General features: G+C 36.7%; 1 protein-coding gene across 1 annotated transcript in view; it reads left to right on the plus strand.

Moving 5' to 3' along the window:
- MSR1 (macrophage scavenger receptor 1) overlaps positions 1–15184 on the plus strand; it is an 88285-nt gene that overhangs the window by 29707 nt on the left and 43394 nt on the right. Inside the window, 2 exon segments of the mRNA XM_043969639.1 lie at positions 129–514; positions 13510–13696. Of these exon segments, the coding sequence (XP_043825574.1) occupies positions 129–514; positions 13510–13696 (573 nt within the window).

The raw sequence follows: 15184 nt of genomic DNA on the forward strand, positions 1-15184 counted from the left end.
ATTGTGAGCACTAAAAGAAATGTTGTTGACTGGTTCTAAACATCTTCAATTCAGTGACTGCAATTGACTTCTCCCTATGTACCTAATGACATGAGCAGTGATCCTTGACATTTTCCTGGCCTTCTCAGCTCAGGCCCAGAGAGGGAGAGTACAGAATCCAGATTCTGGGTCAGCCTTCTTGAGTAAAGAAAAGGACCTGGAAGATAAGGTGAGATTGAGGAAAATAATGCCTGATCACAATGACACTTTAGAGAAGGAGATTCAGCAGATCTCTGATTTCAAAGCAAATTTTCATTCACACCTTTTCCAGAACCTCAGTATGAGAAGTGAGCAAAAGTTTGAAGATCTCCTCCTGCAGGTGAGCTCCATCATCTCTGTTGTGCACACTCAAAGGGGAGCGATCACTGCCATCACCAACTCTTTAGCAAACCTGAACGCCACAGTACTTGAAATGCAGCTCAATATAGAGAGCTGGAAAGGCACCTCTCAGAGGAACATCGGCCAACAGCAGGAGGTAAGTGTTTGTGCATTAAAGGTCACATTGAAGAAAGTCAGGCCACGTTAGCTACAAAAAGCCCTCAAAATCCATGGCTCCAAAGTCCCCTTCCTCCTTTTGTGGTCTGCTTACTTGACCAGCTACTGGTATGTTTAAAAGGCTTGCTCAAGCTTCCCAAAGAAGGCACGAGAGGAAAGATAATAATACAACCACCAAACTGACTAGCATCTAATAGTATTTCAGAGCTGGATTATGTAGTTCAGTCTCTTTCTGCATCTTTAAGGAAGAATATTGCAAGTGATTACTTCTTTACTGGAGTCCCACAAATATCTCCCTGTGACTTAGAAGTGACCCTGGGTTCTTCAATAATGTGCTGACAGTACGGAAGTTCTGTGATGTCCTGTGCTGCCAAGTTGGAAATGCTTTGGGTACTTGCCTGGTAATGGATGAGATATATCTGGCTTGGGGATTTCAAGCTAAGGAGCTCATCCCCAGCTTGGTCACAGGAAAGGGAATGGATGTTTTCAGTCTCAATTATACTCGACAGCCATCAGCTAAGTCAGAGGAGTTATGGTCTGATTCAGCAGTGGAGGGAGTATCCAGCATTGAGAAATCACATGTTGTCAAAGGATAGGAAAACTCATATATTAATAATACTTTATTGAATTCATGTGTTATGTGTTAGAATTATAGTATGTTATACTAGGGGCAGGTAGGTGGCACAGTGGATAGAGTGCTGGACTTGGAATCAGGAACATTCATCTTCCTGAGTTCAAATTTGGCCTTAGAAGCTTAGTTGTGTGACCTTGCTCAGGTCACTTAACCCTGTTTGCCTCAGTTACCTCATCTGTAAAATGATCTGGAGAAGGAAAAGGGCAAACCATTCCAGTATCTTTGTTTTCTGTTTTTGTTTTTGAGGGGCAATAAGTCTTAAGTCACTTGCCCAGGTTCACACAGCTAGTAAGTATCAAGTGTCTGAGACCAGATTTGAACTCAGGTCCTCCTGAATCCAGAGCTGGTGCTTGATCCACTGTGCCATCTAGTTGCCCCCAATTCCAATATCTTTGCAAAGAAAGCCCCAAATGGGGTCACAAAGAATGAGACATGACTGAAAAGTGACTAAAAAACAACAAATGTTATGCTATTGTCTTCTGTTGTTTTCGAGTCATGTCTGACTTTTTGTGACCCCATTTGGGGTTTTCTTGATAAAGATACTGGATTAACTTGCTAGTTCCTTCTTTAGCTCATTTTACAGATGAGAAAACTGAGATAAATAGGCTTAAGTGATTTTCCCAGGGTCACAGAGCTTCTAAGTGTTTGAGGCCAGATCTGAATTCAGGAAGATGAGTCTTCCTGGCTCTGGGCCCAGAACTCTATCCACTATGCCATCTTGCTGGCCAGGGTTCCCCCCCCCCGCCCCGCCCGCTCCCTTCTTAGAGAGTTTGTTTATGGCTTGTTCGATTTCTTTTTCTAAGATAGGGTCACTTAAATATCCTATTTCCTCTTCTGTTAATTTGAGTCATCTATATTTTCATAAATATTCATCCATTTCACTTAGATTGTCCATTTTACTGGCATATAATTGGGCAAAATAAATCCCAATAATTGTTTTAATTACATCATCCTTGGTGATACAGTCACACTTTTCTTTTCTTTTCTTTTTCTTTTTTTTTTTTTTGCAGGGCAATGAGGGTTAAGTGACTTGCCCAGGGTCACACAGCTAGTGTCAAGTGTCTGAGGTCAGATTTGAATTCAGGTCCTCCTGAATCCAGGGCTGGTGCTTTATCCACTGAGACACACTTTTCAGTTTTGATACTGATAATTTGGTTTTCTTTCTTTTTAAAAATAAAATTAACAAATGGTTCATCTACTTTATTTTATTTTATTCTTCTTTATTTTGTTATCTACTTTATTTTCATAAAATCAGTCCCTACTTTCACTTATTAGTTCAATAGTTTTTTTTTTAACTTTCAAGTTTATTGATCTCTTCTTTGATTTTCAGGGTTTCTATTTTGGTATTTAATTGGTAATATTCATTTTTTATAGTTTTTTAAAATTGTATACTGAAATAATTGATCTCATCTTTCTTTCTTTCTCTCTTTCTTTTCTTTCTTTCTTTTTTTTTTTGCAGGGCACTGAGGGTTAAGTGACTTGCCCAAGGTCACACAGCTAATAAGTGTAAAACATCTGAGCCTGGATTTGAATTCAGGTCCTCCTGAATCCAGGGCCAGTGCTTTATCAACTGTGCCACCTAGCCGCCCTGATCTCGATCTCTCTCTCTCTCTCTCTCTCTCTCTCTCTCTCTCTCTCTCTCTCTCTCTCTCTCACTGATATAGCAGTGACATAAATTTTCCTTTAAATGCTGCTTTGGCTACACCCTCTGCATTTTGATATGATGTTTTATTGTTGTCATTCTCTTTAATGAAATTATTATTTCTATGATTTGTTCTTTGACCCATTTATTCTTTAGGATTACATGATTTAATTTCCAATTAATTTTTAATCTATGCTTCTACTGTTCTTTATTGAATATAATGTTATTGTATTATGGTCTGAAAGAGATAGATATAATAAGGATGCTTTTCTGCATTTATTAGTGAGTTTTTTTCTGGCCTATTTATATGATCAGTTTTTGGGAAGGTGCCATGTAGAGCTGAACAAAGGGTATACATTACTCTTTTCTGTTCCCCTTCAATTTTCTCCAGAAGTCTGTGATATTTAACTTTTTAAAAATTCTAATTATCTCCTTAACTTCTTTCTTATTATATGGTTAGCTTTATCTAGTTCTGAGAGGGGGAAACTGAGGTCCCCAACTAGTATCCAAATTCTTAAAGTAGAAGTTAAATTCATTGCATTGGGAAATAATAAAACTATGCAAATGTATTTGTTTGCAGTTTTCCTAATGTTGAACCCACCCTGAATTCATGAATTTAATTCAATATTTTTGCATAAATATTCATAACATATCTTGATCTATAGTTTTTCTTCTTTTCTTTAATATCTCCATGGCTTTTTCTATGTATATGAATGTGTATGTGTATATATTTAGATATATGTATGTGTGTACGTATATATGATTTCCCCCCTCTTTGAACAAATTCCTATGAGGTTCAAGCATTGCCCATCCTCCCTTTTTCCTCCTGTATGAGCTTATACTCCTCTTTTATGTAAGATAATTTCCCCTTTCTTCCTCTCTTTCCCTCCTTCTCCTAGTGTATCCCACCTTTTCACCCCTTCATTTTTAAAAATCACCCTATATAATCAAACCATACCCATGTATGTATGTATCTATTTATGTATACTGCTTCTAACTACCCTAATAATAATAACATTTTTAGGAGTTACAAGCATCATCTTTTCATGTAGGAATGTGAACAGTTTGACCTTATTGAATCCTTTATGATTTCTCTTTCCTGCTTACCTTTTTATACTTTTCTTGAGTTTTGTATTTGAAAGTCAAATTTTCTCTTTAGCTCTGGTCTTTTCATTAGGAATGCTTGAAAGTGCTCCATTTCATTAAATATTCACTTTTCCCCCTGAATGATTATATTCAGTTTTTTGGGTAGGTTATTATTGGTTGTAATCCTATATCCTCTCCCTTCTGGAATATATTCCAAGCCCTCTGCTACTTTAAGGTGGAAGGTACTAAATTTTGTGTTATACCCACAGTAGCTTCATGATATCTGAATAGTTTCTTTCTGGTCTTCTTGAAATATTTTCTCCTTAGTATGTTAGCTCCAGGATTTGGCTATAATATTCCTGGGAGTTTTAATTTTGGGAGGTGATTGGTAGGTTCTTTCCATTTCTATTTTATCTTCTGGTTCTAAGATATAAAGGCAGTTTTGTTTTATAATTCTTGAACTATGAAGTCCAGGATCTTTTTCTTTTTAAAAAATCAGACTTTCAGGTAGTCTAATGATTCCAAAAAAAAAAAAAAGAATAAAAAAAAGAGGGAGCATCTAGGTGGCGCAGTGGATAAAGCACTGTCCCTGGATTCAGGAGGACTTGAGTTCAAATCCAGCCTCAGACACTTGACACTTACAAGCTATGTGACCTTGGGCAAGGCATTCAACCCTCATTGCCCCCCACACAAAAAATTATCTCTCATTAGCCCTCATTGCCCTGCAAACAACAACAACAACAACATTATCTCTCCTAGATTTATTATCTGTCAGTCATTTTTACAATGAAATATTTCATATTTTCTTTTGTCATTTTTTTTATTTTTCTCTATCTATCTATCTATCTATCTATTTCTTTATTTATTTTTGTGGGGCAATGAGGGTTAAATGACTTGCCCAGTGTCACACTACTAGTAAGTGTCAAGTGTCTGAGGCCAGATTTGAATTCAGGTCCTCCTGAATCCAGGGCTGGTGCTTTATCCACTGCGCCACCTAGCTGCCCCTGTTTTATTGTTTCTTGAGGTCTCATAGAGTGATTAGCTTCCATTTGCCCAATTCTAATTTTAAAAAATGTTTTAAATTTTATTTGTGATATGTAATTATATTTTATACATATATCAAACATTGATATAATATACACAGATACATATATGATATATATAATGTAAATTTTCTGCATTATTACATTTAGATATACCTAGATATATTCTAATACATATAATTTAGTATTTTAATTCCTTAAATAACTTTTTTATAACAAATACATATCAATTTATATAATTTATATGACAAATTTAAGTATAATTACTATACAAATAATACCTAAGTAACTCATAAATGAACAAGATGTATATGTATGTGTGTGAATTACATACCTCCTGTACCCTTCCCAGCACATCTCTCCCCCACCTTTCCAGATTAAACATTTTTATTTAGATTTTTCTATTCTATTCTCTATTCTTTCCTTGCCCCCTCCCCTTCCCCCTCCCTGAGGTGGTAAATAATCTGATATGGGTAATGCACATATGATTGTGGAAAACATCACCATATTTGTCACTTAATGAAAGAATGTCAAAAATATCATGCCCCAATCTGTTCCATCAATATCAGTTCTTTCCCTGGAGATAGATAGTATGTTTCATCATTATTCCTTTGGGATTGACTTGGATCATTGCATTGCATTGCATTCACAGTTCTTCATCAAACTATACTGCTGTCTTTGTGTAGAATGTTTTCTTGGTTCTGCTCACTTCCCAACACATCATTTCATACATGTCTTTCCAAGCTTTTTTGAAGTTCTTATTTTTTTCCAAATAATTTATATAGTATTTGAATTAACTGTTCTTTAAAAGTTTGGTAGAAATTCACTTGTGAATTCATCTGGTCCTAGAAATTTTTCAATTCATTCAACTTCTTCAAAAACCCAGATGCTATACCACTTGGTGTACACATGTTAAGTATTGATATGACTTCATTGCCCATGGTACTGTAAAAAAAAATAATTATTAGCTAACCTAATCTAATCTGAAAAATTATATAATTGGATTTATGAAAAATTATAAATTTAGAAAAAGTACAATTGGGCCCTAAGTCCCTTCATGGTCACCATTCAAATGATAAAATATTTTAAACTGGCTAGCTTAATTTGGGGGGACTAATATGACTGGGGTATTTAATCTGGGACTGTTGACTGACTGGCTATCTGACTGCTATTAACTTAATATGGGCCGTTTAAAAATTTCCACCACACTGCTCCCAAATTGATAAGCAAAACATTAAGAAGCCTTTCAAACAAATAATCAAAGCAGAGTTTATTTATGAGATACTATTTAAAATTAAGAATACAGGGAAATAAAATGTACAACCTGACTGTGTTCTGGGCGTCTCTTCCACCTGCTGGGCCTGGAACTTTTTTAATACAATAAAAGCCTTTGCCGCCTCTTGCCTTAGGGTATGTTTTACTTTCACTGCTCAGCTCCTTTCACTAACTCTGCCTGTACCCTGTGCTGATGGCATCTGTGCTTTCTGCTGCCTCCTATTCTGTCTGTCTGCTCCGTCAGTCTGCCCTCTGCTGCCTTTGCCACCCCGTCCTTCTCCGTTCTTCTAATCTTGTCAGTCTCCTCTCTGTTCTTCTAATCTTGTCAGTCCCCCTTTCTCAATCTTGTCCGCCAGCCTTTTTTTTTTTTCCTTTGGCCTCCCTCTTCTTGCTCTTAGCTTTTTCTCCTTCCCCCATCTCTTAGTGCTCTAGCCTTTCTGCTCTCTAAATCTTGTCAGCCCCCCTGAGTCTAACTCCCAGGTCTATATATATTTTCCTTTTCTCCACTCAAATCTTGGGGCTTTTTGCACCCCCATACACACCAAGCTAATCCACCAGCCAGGGCTCCAGCTGTGGGGATGGGGATGCTCAAGTGACTTGTGTGTACCATATCCAGGGCTCCAGGGGCCCATGCCCCCTGCTACATGCCTGGGACCTCAGCATGGGCTACACTAGAGCCTGGCCTGGATGAGCCAGGATCTCTGGGATAGATCCGCTCAGGGCGGGGGGAGCTGGGGACTCTCCCCCAGCTGTCTGACCTTGCGTCTCAGCCCACGGGGCTTTTTGGCTCAGCTGAAGCAGAGTGGGAGGGGCACCAGCACCTCCCACACAGAAGAGGCCCTGAGAGCCTAAGGCTTTCTAATCTCAGCCCAAAGGTAGGGTCCCCAAATCAAAATAAATTTCCATAGTACCCCTCAGCAAGATACAATTTCTCTCCCCATCTCCCCCAACTAGATCTATTTTTGCCTCTGTTCTGTCTGAAATCATAATTGTTACCCCTGCTTTCCTTACTCCAGCTGAAGCATAATAGATCCCACTCCAACTTTCCCAGTTCACCCCGCATGTATCACTCGGCCTCAAATGTGTTCACATTTATAGTTATAATGACTAACTGTCAATATCTCTCCATGCTATTTTTCATCTGCTCCTCCTTCCCTTTCTGACCTCCCACCCTCTCCTTTCCCACAACTGCCTTCCCTATAATCACTGCCTTCCCCAATATCCGCTACCCCATATCAGTCCCCCCTCCCCTCCATTATCACCATCCCTATCTGAACTTTTCTATAGGGTAAGATAGATTTCTATATCAAAGTAAATGTATTTGTTGTTCCCTCTTTGTGCCAACTTTGATGAGAGTAAGATTTAATCTTTGTACATGTCCCCTATCTTCCACTCCACTATGGTAATGCATTTATTTGTTTATTTTATTGTCTATTTATGTATGTATGTGTGTATGTATGTATGTATTTGCTTGCTTATTTATTTGTTTATTTATTTTTATTTTTTATGCTTCTTTGTATATGTGTGTGTTCACCCCATTCAGTTTCTCCCTTCCTACTTCTTCCATGTAATTTCTTCTTAGTCCTTTATTTTATTTTCTGTGATGTTATATCATCAGTCATCTTATGATTACACCCTCTGTCTACATATACTTTCTAATCATACTTATATTTTTTAGACTTAAAAATATTATTATACCTTAAATATTACCTTATGATCACAAGCTCTTTGCATATACTACTAATTGCATGAAAAATTACTTTTACAACAAAGTTATTGAGAATTACAAATATTATTTTAATCATACAGAACTGGAAATAGTGTAACCTTATTAAATTTCTTAAAGTTTTTCTTGTTTCTTTTTTTCATTTTTATGTTTCATTATTTAGCTAGTTTTACTTTTATAGGAGTTCTGTTCTTCAGTGAATTTTTGTGCCTCTTTTATTATTTGGCCAATTTTGTTTTTTAATGTGTTATGTTCTTCAGAAATATACTTTTGTTTCTCTTTTCCCAATCTGTTTATTTTATTTTTATAACTTTCTTACAAAATTCTCATTTCTTTTCCCAATCTTTCTGCTACCATTCTTAAATCTTTCTTTAGCTCTTCCAGAGAATCTTACTGGGCTTGAGTCCTACTTGCATCTTTTTTTTTTTAAATAAAGTATTTTATTATTTTCCAGTTACATGTAGAAACAGTTTTCAACATTTATTTATATAAGATTTCCAATTTCAAATTTTTCTCCCTCCCTCCCCTCCCTTCCCCCCTCCCCTAGAGAGCAGGTAATCTGATATAGGTTACATATACATAATAACATTAAACATATTTCTGCATTAGTCATGCTCAGAGTTTAATTTCCATTTCTCTAATCAATAGTGATTTAGGGCATTTTTTTCATATGGGAATAGATAGCTTTGATTTCTTCATCAGGAAACTGCCTGTTCATATCCTTTGATCATTTCTCAATTGGGGAATGGCTTGGATTCTTATAAATTTGATTTAGTTCCCAATATATTTTAGAAATGAGCCCTTTATCAGAAGTACTGGTCATAAAAATTGTTTCCCAGTTTTCTGTCTCCCTTCTAATTTTGGATGCATTGCTTCTGTTTGTACAAAACCTTTTTAATTTAATGTAATCAAAATCATCCATTTTCCATTTCATAATATCCTCTATCTCTTGTTTGGTCATAAACTGCTCTCTTTTCCAAAGATTTAAAAGGTAGACTATTCCTTCTTCTCCTAATTTACCTATGGTATCACCTCTTATATCTAAATCATGTACCCATTTTGACCTTATTTTAGTATAAGGTGTCAGATGTTGGTCTATGCCTAATTTCTGCCATACTCTCTTTCAGTTTTCCAAGCAATTTTTGTCAAATACTGAATTCCTATCCCAGAAGCTGGGGTCTTTGGGCTTATCAAACAGTACATTGCTAATGTCATTTACACTGTGTCTCCTGTGCCTAGCCTATTCCATTCATCCTCCACTCTATTTCTTAGCCAGTACCAGATAGTTTTGATGACTGCTGCTTTATAGCAGAGCTCCAGATTTGGCACAGCTAACCCACCTTCCTGTTCATTTTTTTTTTCATTATTTCCCTTGATATTCTTGACTTTTTGTTTTTCCAGATGAATTTTGTTATTATTTTTTCTAGCTCGATAAAATAATTTTTAGGTAGTCTGATTGGTATGGCACTGAATAAGTACATTTAGGTAGAATTGTCATTTTTATTATATTAGCTCAGCCTATCCATGAGCAATTGATATCTTTCCATTTTTTTAGATCTGATCTGATTTGTGTGAAAAGTGTTTGGTGATTGTGTTCATAGAGTTCCTGGGTTTGTCTTGGCAAGTAGATTCCCAAGTATTTTATATGATCTACTGTTATTTTAAATGGAATTTTTCTTCCTATCTCTTGCTGCTGGACTTTGTTGGTCATGCATAGAAATGCTGATGATTTATGTGGATTTCTTTTATATCCTGATACTTTGCTAAAGTTGTTGTTTCAAGTAATTTTTCGGCTGATTCTCTAGGATTCTCTAAGTATACCATCATATCATCTGCAAAGAGTGATAGTTTTGTTTCCTCCTTGCCTATTCTAATTCCTTTAATTCCTTTTTCTTCTCTGATTGCTAAAGCTAACATTTCTAGTACAATATTAAATAATAGAGGGGATAATGGACATCCCTGTTTCACCCTTGATCTTATTGGGAAGGCCTCTAACTTATCTCCATTACATATAATGCTTGCTGGTGGTTTTAGGTAGTTATTGCTTATTATTTTAAGGAAAACTCCACCTATAAGCCCTCTAGTGTTTTTTATCAGGAATGGGTGTTGTACTTCGTCACAAGCTTTCTCTGCATCTATTGAGATAATCATATGATTTTGGTTAGTTTTCTTATTCATGTGGTTGATTATGTTAATAGTTTTCCTAATGTTGAACCAGCCCTGCATTCTTGGTATAAATCCTACCTGGTCATAGTGTATTATCCTGGTGATCACTTTCTGTAATCTCCTTGCTAATATCTTGTTTAAGATTTTAGCATCAATATTCATTAGGGAAATTGGTATATAATTTTCTTTCTCTGTTTTTGTTCTGCTTGGTTTTGGTATCACCACCATATTTGTGTCATAAAACCAATTTGGCAGAACTCCTTCACCTATTTTTCCAAATAATTTGTATAATATTGGAAATAATTGTTCTTTAAATGTTTGGTAGAATTCACCTGTAAACCCATCTGGCCCTGGGGATTTTTTCTTAGGGAGTTCATTAATGACTTATTCAATTTCTTTTTCTAATATGGGCTTATTTAAGGATTTTATTTCCTCTTCAGTTAACCTGGCCAGTTTGTATTTTTGTAAATATTTATCCATTTCATTTAGATTGTTAAATTTATTGGCATACAGTTGGGCAAAATAGTTCCTAATCATTTCTTTAATTTCCACTTCATTGGTGGTAATATCACCCCTTTCATTTTTGATACTGGTAATTTGGTTTTCTTTCTTTTTTTAAATCAAATTAACCAGTGGTTTATCTATTTTATTGGTTTTTTTTCATAAAACCAGCTCTTAGTTTTATTGATTAATTCTATAGCTTTTTTTGCTTTCAATTTTACTAATTTCTCCTTTAATTTTCAGAATTTCTAATTTAATATTTAATTGGGGGTTTCTTTCTTTTTTTCTTCTTCTTTTTTTTTTTTTTTAGTGAGGCAATTGGGGTTAAGTGATTTGCCCACGTCACACAGCTAGTAAGTGTCAAGTGTCTGAGGCCCGGATTTGAACTCAGGTACTCCTGAATCCAGGGCCTGCGCTTTAACCACTGTGCCATCTAGCTGCCCCTAATTGGGGATTTCTAATTTTTTTTTCTAGCTTTTTATGTTGCATGCCCCCTGCTTCCATTTTTATTTGAGTATTTGTTTGTAACTGTTTTACATTGTTGTTTTCTTCTTAGTTTGTGTCTTGATCTTTCCTGTCACCATACAGAGTTGTATGTTCAGTTTCTTTTTTAATTGTCTATTCATTTTCCCAGCCTATATCTTAACTTTGAACTTTATGTTAAAATTGGCTTCTGTTCATCTGAGTGTGAGGAGGCACCATCCCATGTTTTAGACTTTTTTCTAGTACTATTTTCAGAGCTAGTTCTGAGGGGTATATGAGTTTTTTGTTCTTCCAAGGTAGTGTTATCCAGGAAGAGATGTGGGCACTCCTGTCCTGGTCTTTCCTGAAACCACAAGCACTAGTGTTCCTCTCTGCCCTGGAGCCAGGACTATAACATAGTTGGCAAATAGTCATGCAACCTCTGCCTGTAATCCATCACCTATTGAAGCAGCCCATTTCATATTGGGATAAGTTTACTTGTTATGAAGTTTTTTCCTGACTTTAAGGCTGAATTGACCTCTTTACAACTTCACCTGTTGTTCTTGAGTCCTACTTCAGTAAATAAGCATTTATGAAGCACTTATTATGTGCTAGGCACTATACTAAGTTCTGGGGATACAAAAAAGAGGAAAAGTGAGTCCCTTTTCTTAAGTAGTTCACAATCCAATGACTGTGAGACATTTTATCAAGTACTTTGATAAACCAAGCTAATTCTACAGAATCCCACTTATCTCCCATCTTATTAAACTGACAAAAAAAAAAGGAAAAGAGGTAAATCCATAATGACCTGTTCTTATAAGAAACATTCTGACTCTTTGTAATAACTTCTTCTCTTTCTAGATGTTCACCAACTGTCTCTTTAATGATCTGTTCGAGAATTGTCCAAAGAATGAAATAAAACTCAGTGATCTATAGTTTTAGACCACTCTTCTCTTTTGGAAAATTGGTGGAACATGGGACTTCATATTTTGTGACTCCTTTCTCAGTTTCCACTTTCAAATTTACTGTTACTCAGCAGCGACAAGTGCCATTTTTTCAAAACCTGGGAATGTAATCCAAGAGTACTTGAGTTCCTCAAGGAAGCTAAGAGCTCTCCTCACATCTCCTTTCTTATCTTGGACATCAATTACTTGTTAGTCACTTTTGTTCTGACATTTCCCATGCAAGGGTCATCCTTTTTGGTAGAAAAAAGAACAGAAAGAAAAAGTAGAATTGAGAAACTGCTTTCTTGTTATTGTTGTCAGTTATCATTACCCCATCAATGCCAAGCAGAAATCCTAGCCCTTCTTTTGTATCTCCCATTTCTGTCCCACTCTAGCTACAGAAGCCCTCTTTGTTGTGCATAGTTTCCTTAAAAAATGGGCTTCCACAAGAAGTGATGAGCTCCCCTTCACTGGATGTCTCCAAAGAGAATCTCTGACCTCCTCGAAATGGGGTTGTAAAGGAAATCCTGGTTTTGGTTGCTTCAAATAGGGGTCTCCTGCTATCCCCTCCTACCTTAATTTCTTAAGTTCTGTGATTCTTTGTCAGCAGAGGGAATGTTTATGCCAACATAGACAATTACTCCATCTATTGAAAGGATTTGTAGAAAAGGCAGAGGAAGAGAGGGAGATTAAAACATTTTCTCTTTCAAAGGGACCTTTTGCTCTTGTACCATTTTCCCCCATCTCTCATGATCTTCCTTGTTCTTTCCTTTTCCTCAGTAGAAAGGAGTGAATTAATGAAGAAAAACTTATTAAGCACTATTACATACAAATGCTACATGTTATGGAGATAAATAGGAAAGCAAGACAGCCCTTGGCTTCAAAGGGCTCATATGATAATGGGGGAGATGACACAAATAAGAAGTTTCCACTGTAAGTCAAGACCATTTTTTGGGGCAGGGAGTAAATGGAGTGCTGGCCTTGTTAGGAAGCCCTACTTTCAAATGCAATCTCAAACACTTACTAGCTGTGTGATTAACTTCCTCAGCCTTAGTTTCCTCACATGGAAAATGAAGATAATAATAGCACCTACCTCCCAGGGGGATTGTGAGGATTGAATGAGTTTAATATATGCCAAAAATCCCTCTGTAGACACTAAGTGCATAAATACTGTTGCTGCTGCAGATAAAGTCAAATGGAAAAGGCCTAGTAGTCTTTAGGGCACAAAGCATATGATTTAATCTACTCTAGCATCATTTCCATTAATAAAACTGTATTTCTATGTGTAAAGAAAGTGCTTATAACCAGTACTTAGTTTCAGTGCCAGGACATAGTAGGCCCTTTACAAAAATATAAAATAACTAGAGAGAGTATAAGCTACATAAAGACAGCTATTTATACATAGGATAGTATTTTTTTTTAAATCCCCAGTAGATAAAATGTTCACTTATTCATCTGATGAATTCATTTTGCTGATGCTCTGTGATATTTTCCAGGAGACTGAGAAACTGGAGGAGAGTGTGTTCAATGTGTCAGCAGAAATTGTGACCTTGAAAGAGCAGCAAGTCCTTCTGAAGCAAGAAATAAAAGAAGAAATGAAACTTTTGGCTAATATCACGAATGACCTTAGACTAAAGGACTGGGAGCATTCAATGACATTGAAAAACTTAACATTAATTCAAGGTAATATCAAGTTGCTTCACTTCCCCAACAGATATCACCTTGGATGTCTCTAGGAACAACTGAGTTTGGAGTCACTTATATCCCAAGAAAGGGTTGCCTGGTTCAAAAGGGACCCTTTGCCAATGGGCTGGAATGGAGTCATCTAAATCATTGAGGGGATGTCATAATATAAGAAACAATCTTTAAAGGAGAAGTAGATTTTTGAGTAGTTCTGCTTAGTACTTAGCAAAATTGAAATCTACATAGGGCAGAAATCTGACACAATCCAAAGATAAACAGTCTCTGATGTCATATTGGAGAACAGAGAAAGATCCAACAGGTCTCAGGAGGCTAAAAGGAAGGATGAAATCTTATACAATGGAATTTAATAAGGATAAATGGAATGTCTTACAGTTGGGCTCAAAAAGTCAACTTCACAATCAAGTAACCAGGATGTGGTGGTTAGACAATAGTTTTGGGAGGGGTAGCGGGGGTGGATGGTGTTAAGTTAGATGTAAGATCACTATTGCTGCCACATGGCCAAAAAAGTGGCAGGGTCTTAGCCTGCACTGAGAGGTGGGGGCCAGAAAGGTGGGGGTAGTATTTGCCCATATATCCACCCTACTTAGTTCATCAGTGGAATGCTGAGTTCAGTTCTAGAAACCTCATGGGAAGAAAGGTGCCCCCAATTCAGAGAAGGGTGGTCAGCAAAGTGAAGAGGTTGGAGATGATGGCATACCTGAATGGAGGTTTGACCTAGAGAACAGTCAAGGATGCCATGATAACTATATTAAAGTGACTTGATGGGTCTCCATGGGGAAAGGGGATCAACCTTGTTCTTGGTGCCAGAGGGCATAAGCAGGAGTGGTGACCGGTAGAAACACTGGGTCAGCGTTGATGGAGGTAGATGATATCTCAGGTTCCTTTCAACTTTGAGATACTCTAATTGATTCTTAGCAGTAGGTAGGGAATTCAATAAAAAGGAAACTTTTCCCAATACTTTTCCGCTGGCTTTGGGAAATGTAAATAAGGGTAAGAGTCAAGCAAGAGGGTATAGAAACAATCGGATGACCATGAAAAGAGGGCCCAGAGAACATTGCTATTCTTCTGGACTGGCCTTGAGCCAAGAATAGGACAGGTAGCCTTCTCACTCTAATGCAGGTTAGTGCTTCCTGTCCCTGGAGGTGTGTGGTATCCTTTCAGAGGATTATTATTATCCCCAAACTCAGTCCAATGCCAAAGCTTATTTCTTAATAATGGATACATCAAGCCTATGGTATATCTGAATCCATGGTGAAATAAATTTACAATGAATTACACTGCCATTCAAATCCTCCCAAAATATTTATAAATTGAAGTCTTCTATTTCTTTACTGATGTAGTAAAGGTAAGATGGAAATGTGGTATGTCTATTTTATGGAAGAAAATGCAAGGCATAAGTTATAGAGCCAGAAAGGATGTCAGAAATCATCTAGTTCAGAGCCTGCACTTTAATGTCGAAGAAACTGA

The sequence above is a fragment of the Dromiciops gliroides genome, chromosome 6, assembly GCF_019393635.1.
Source record: "Dromiciops gliroides isolate mDroGli1 chromosome 6, mDroGli1.pri, whole genome shotgun sequence".
Classification (NCBI taxonomy): domain Eukaryota; kingdom Metazoa; phylum Chordata; class Mammalia; order Microbiotheria; family Microbiotheriidae; genus Dromiciops; species Dromiciops gliroides.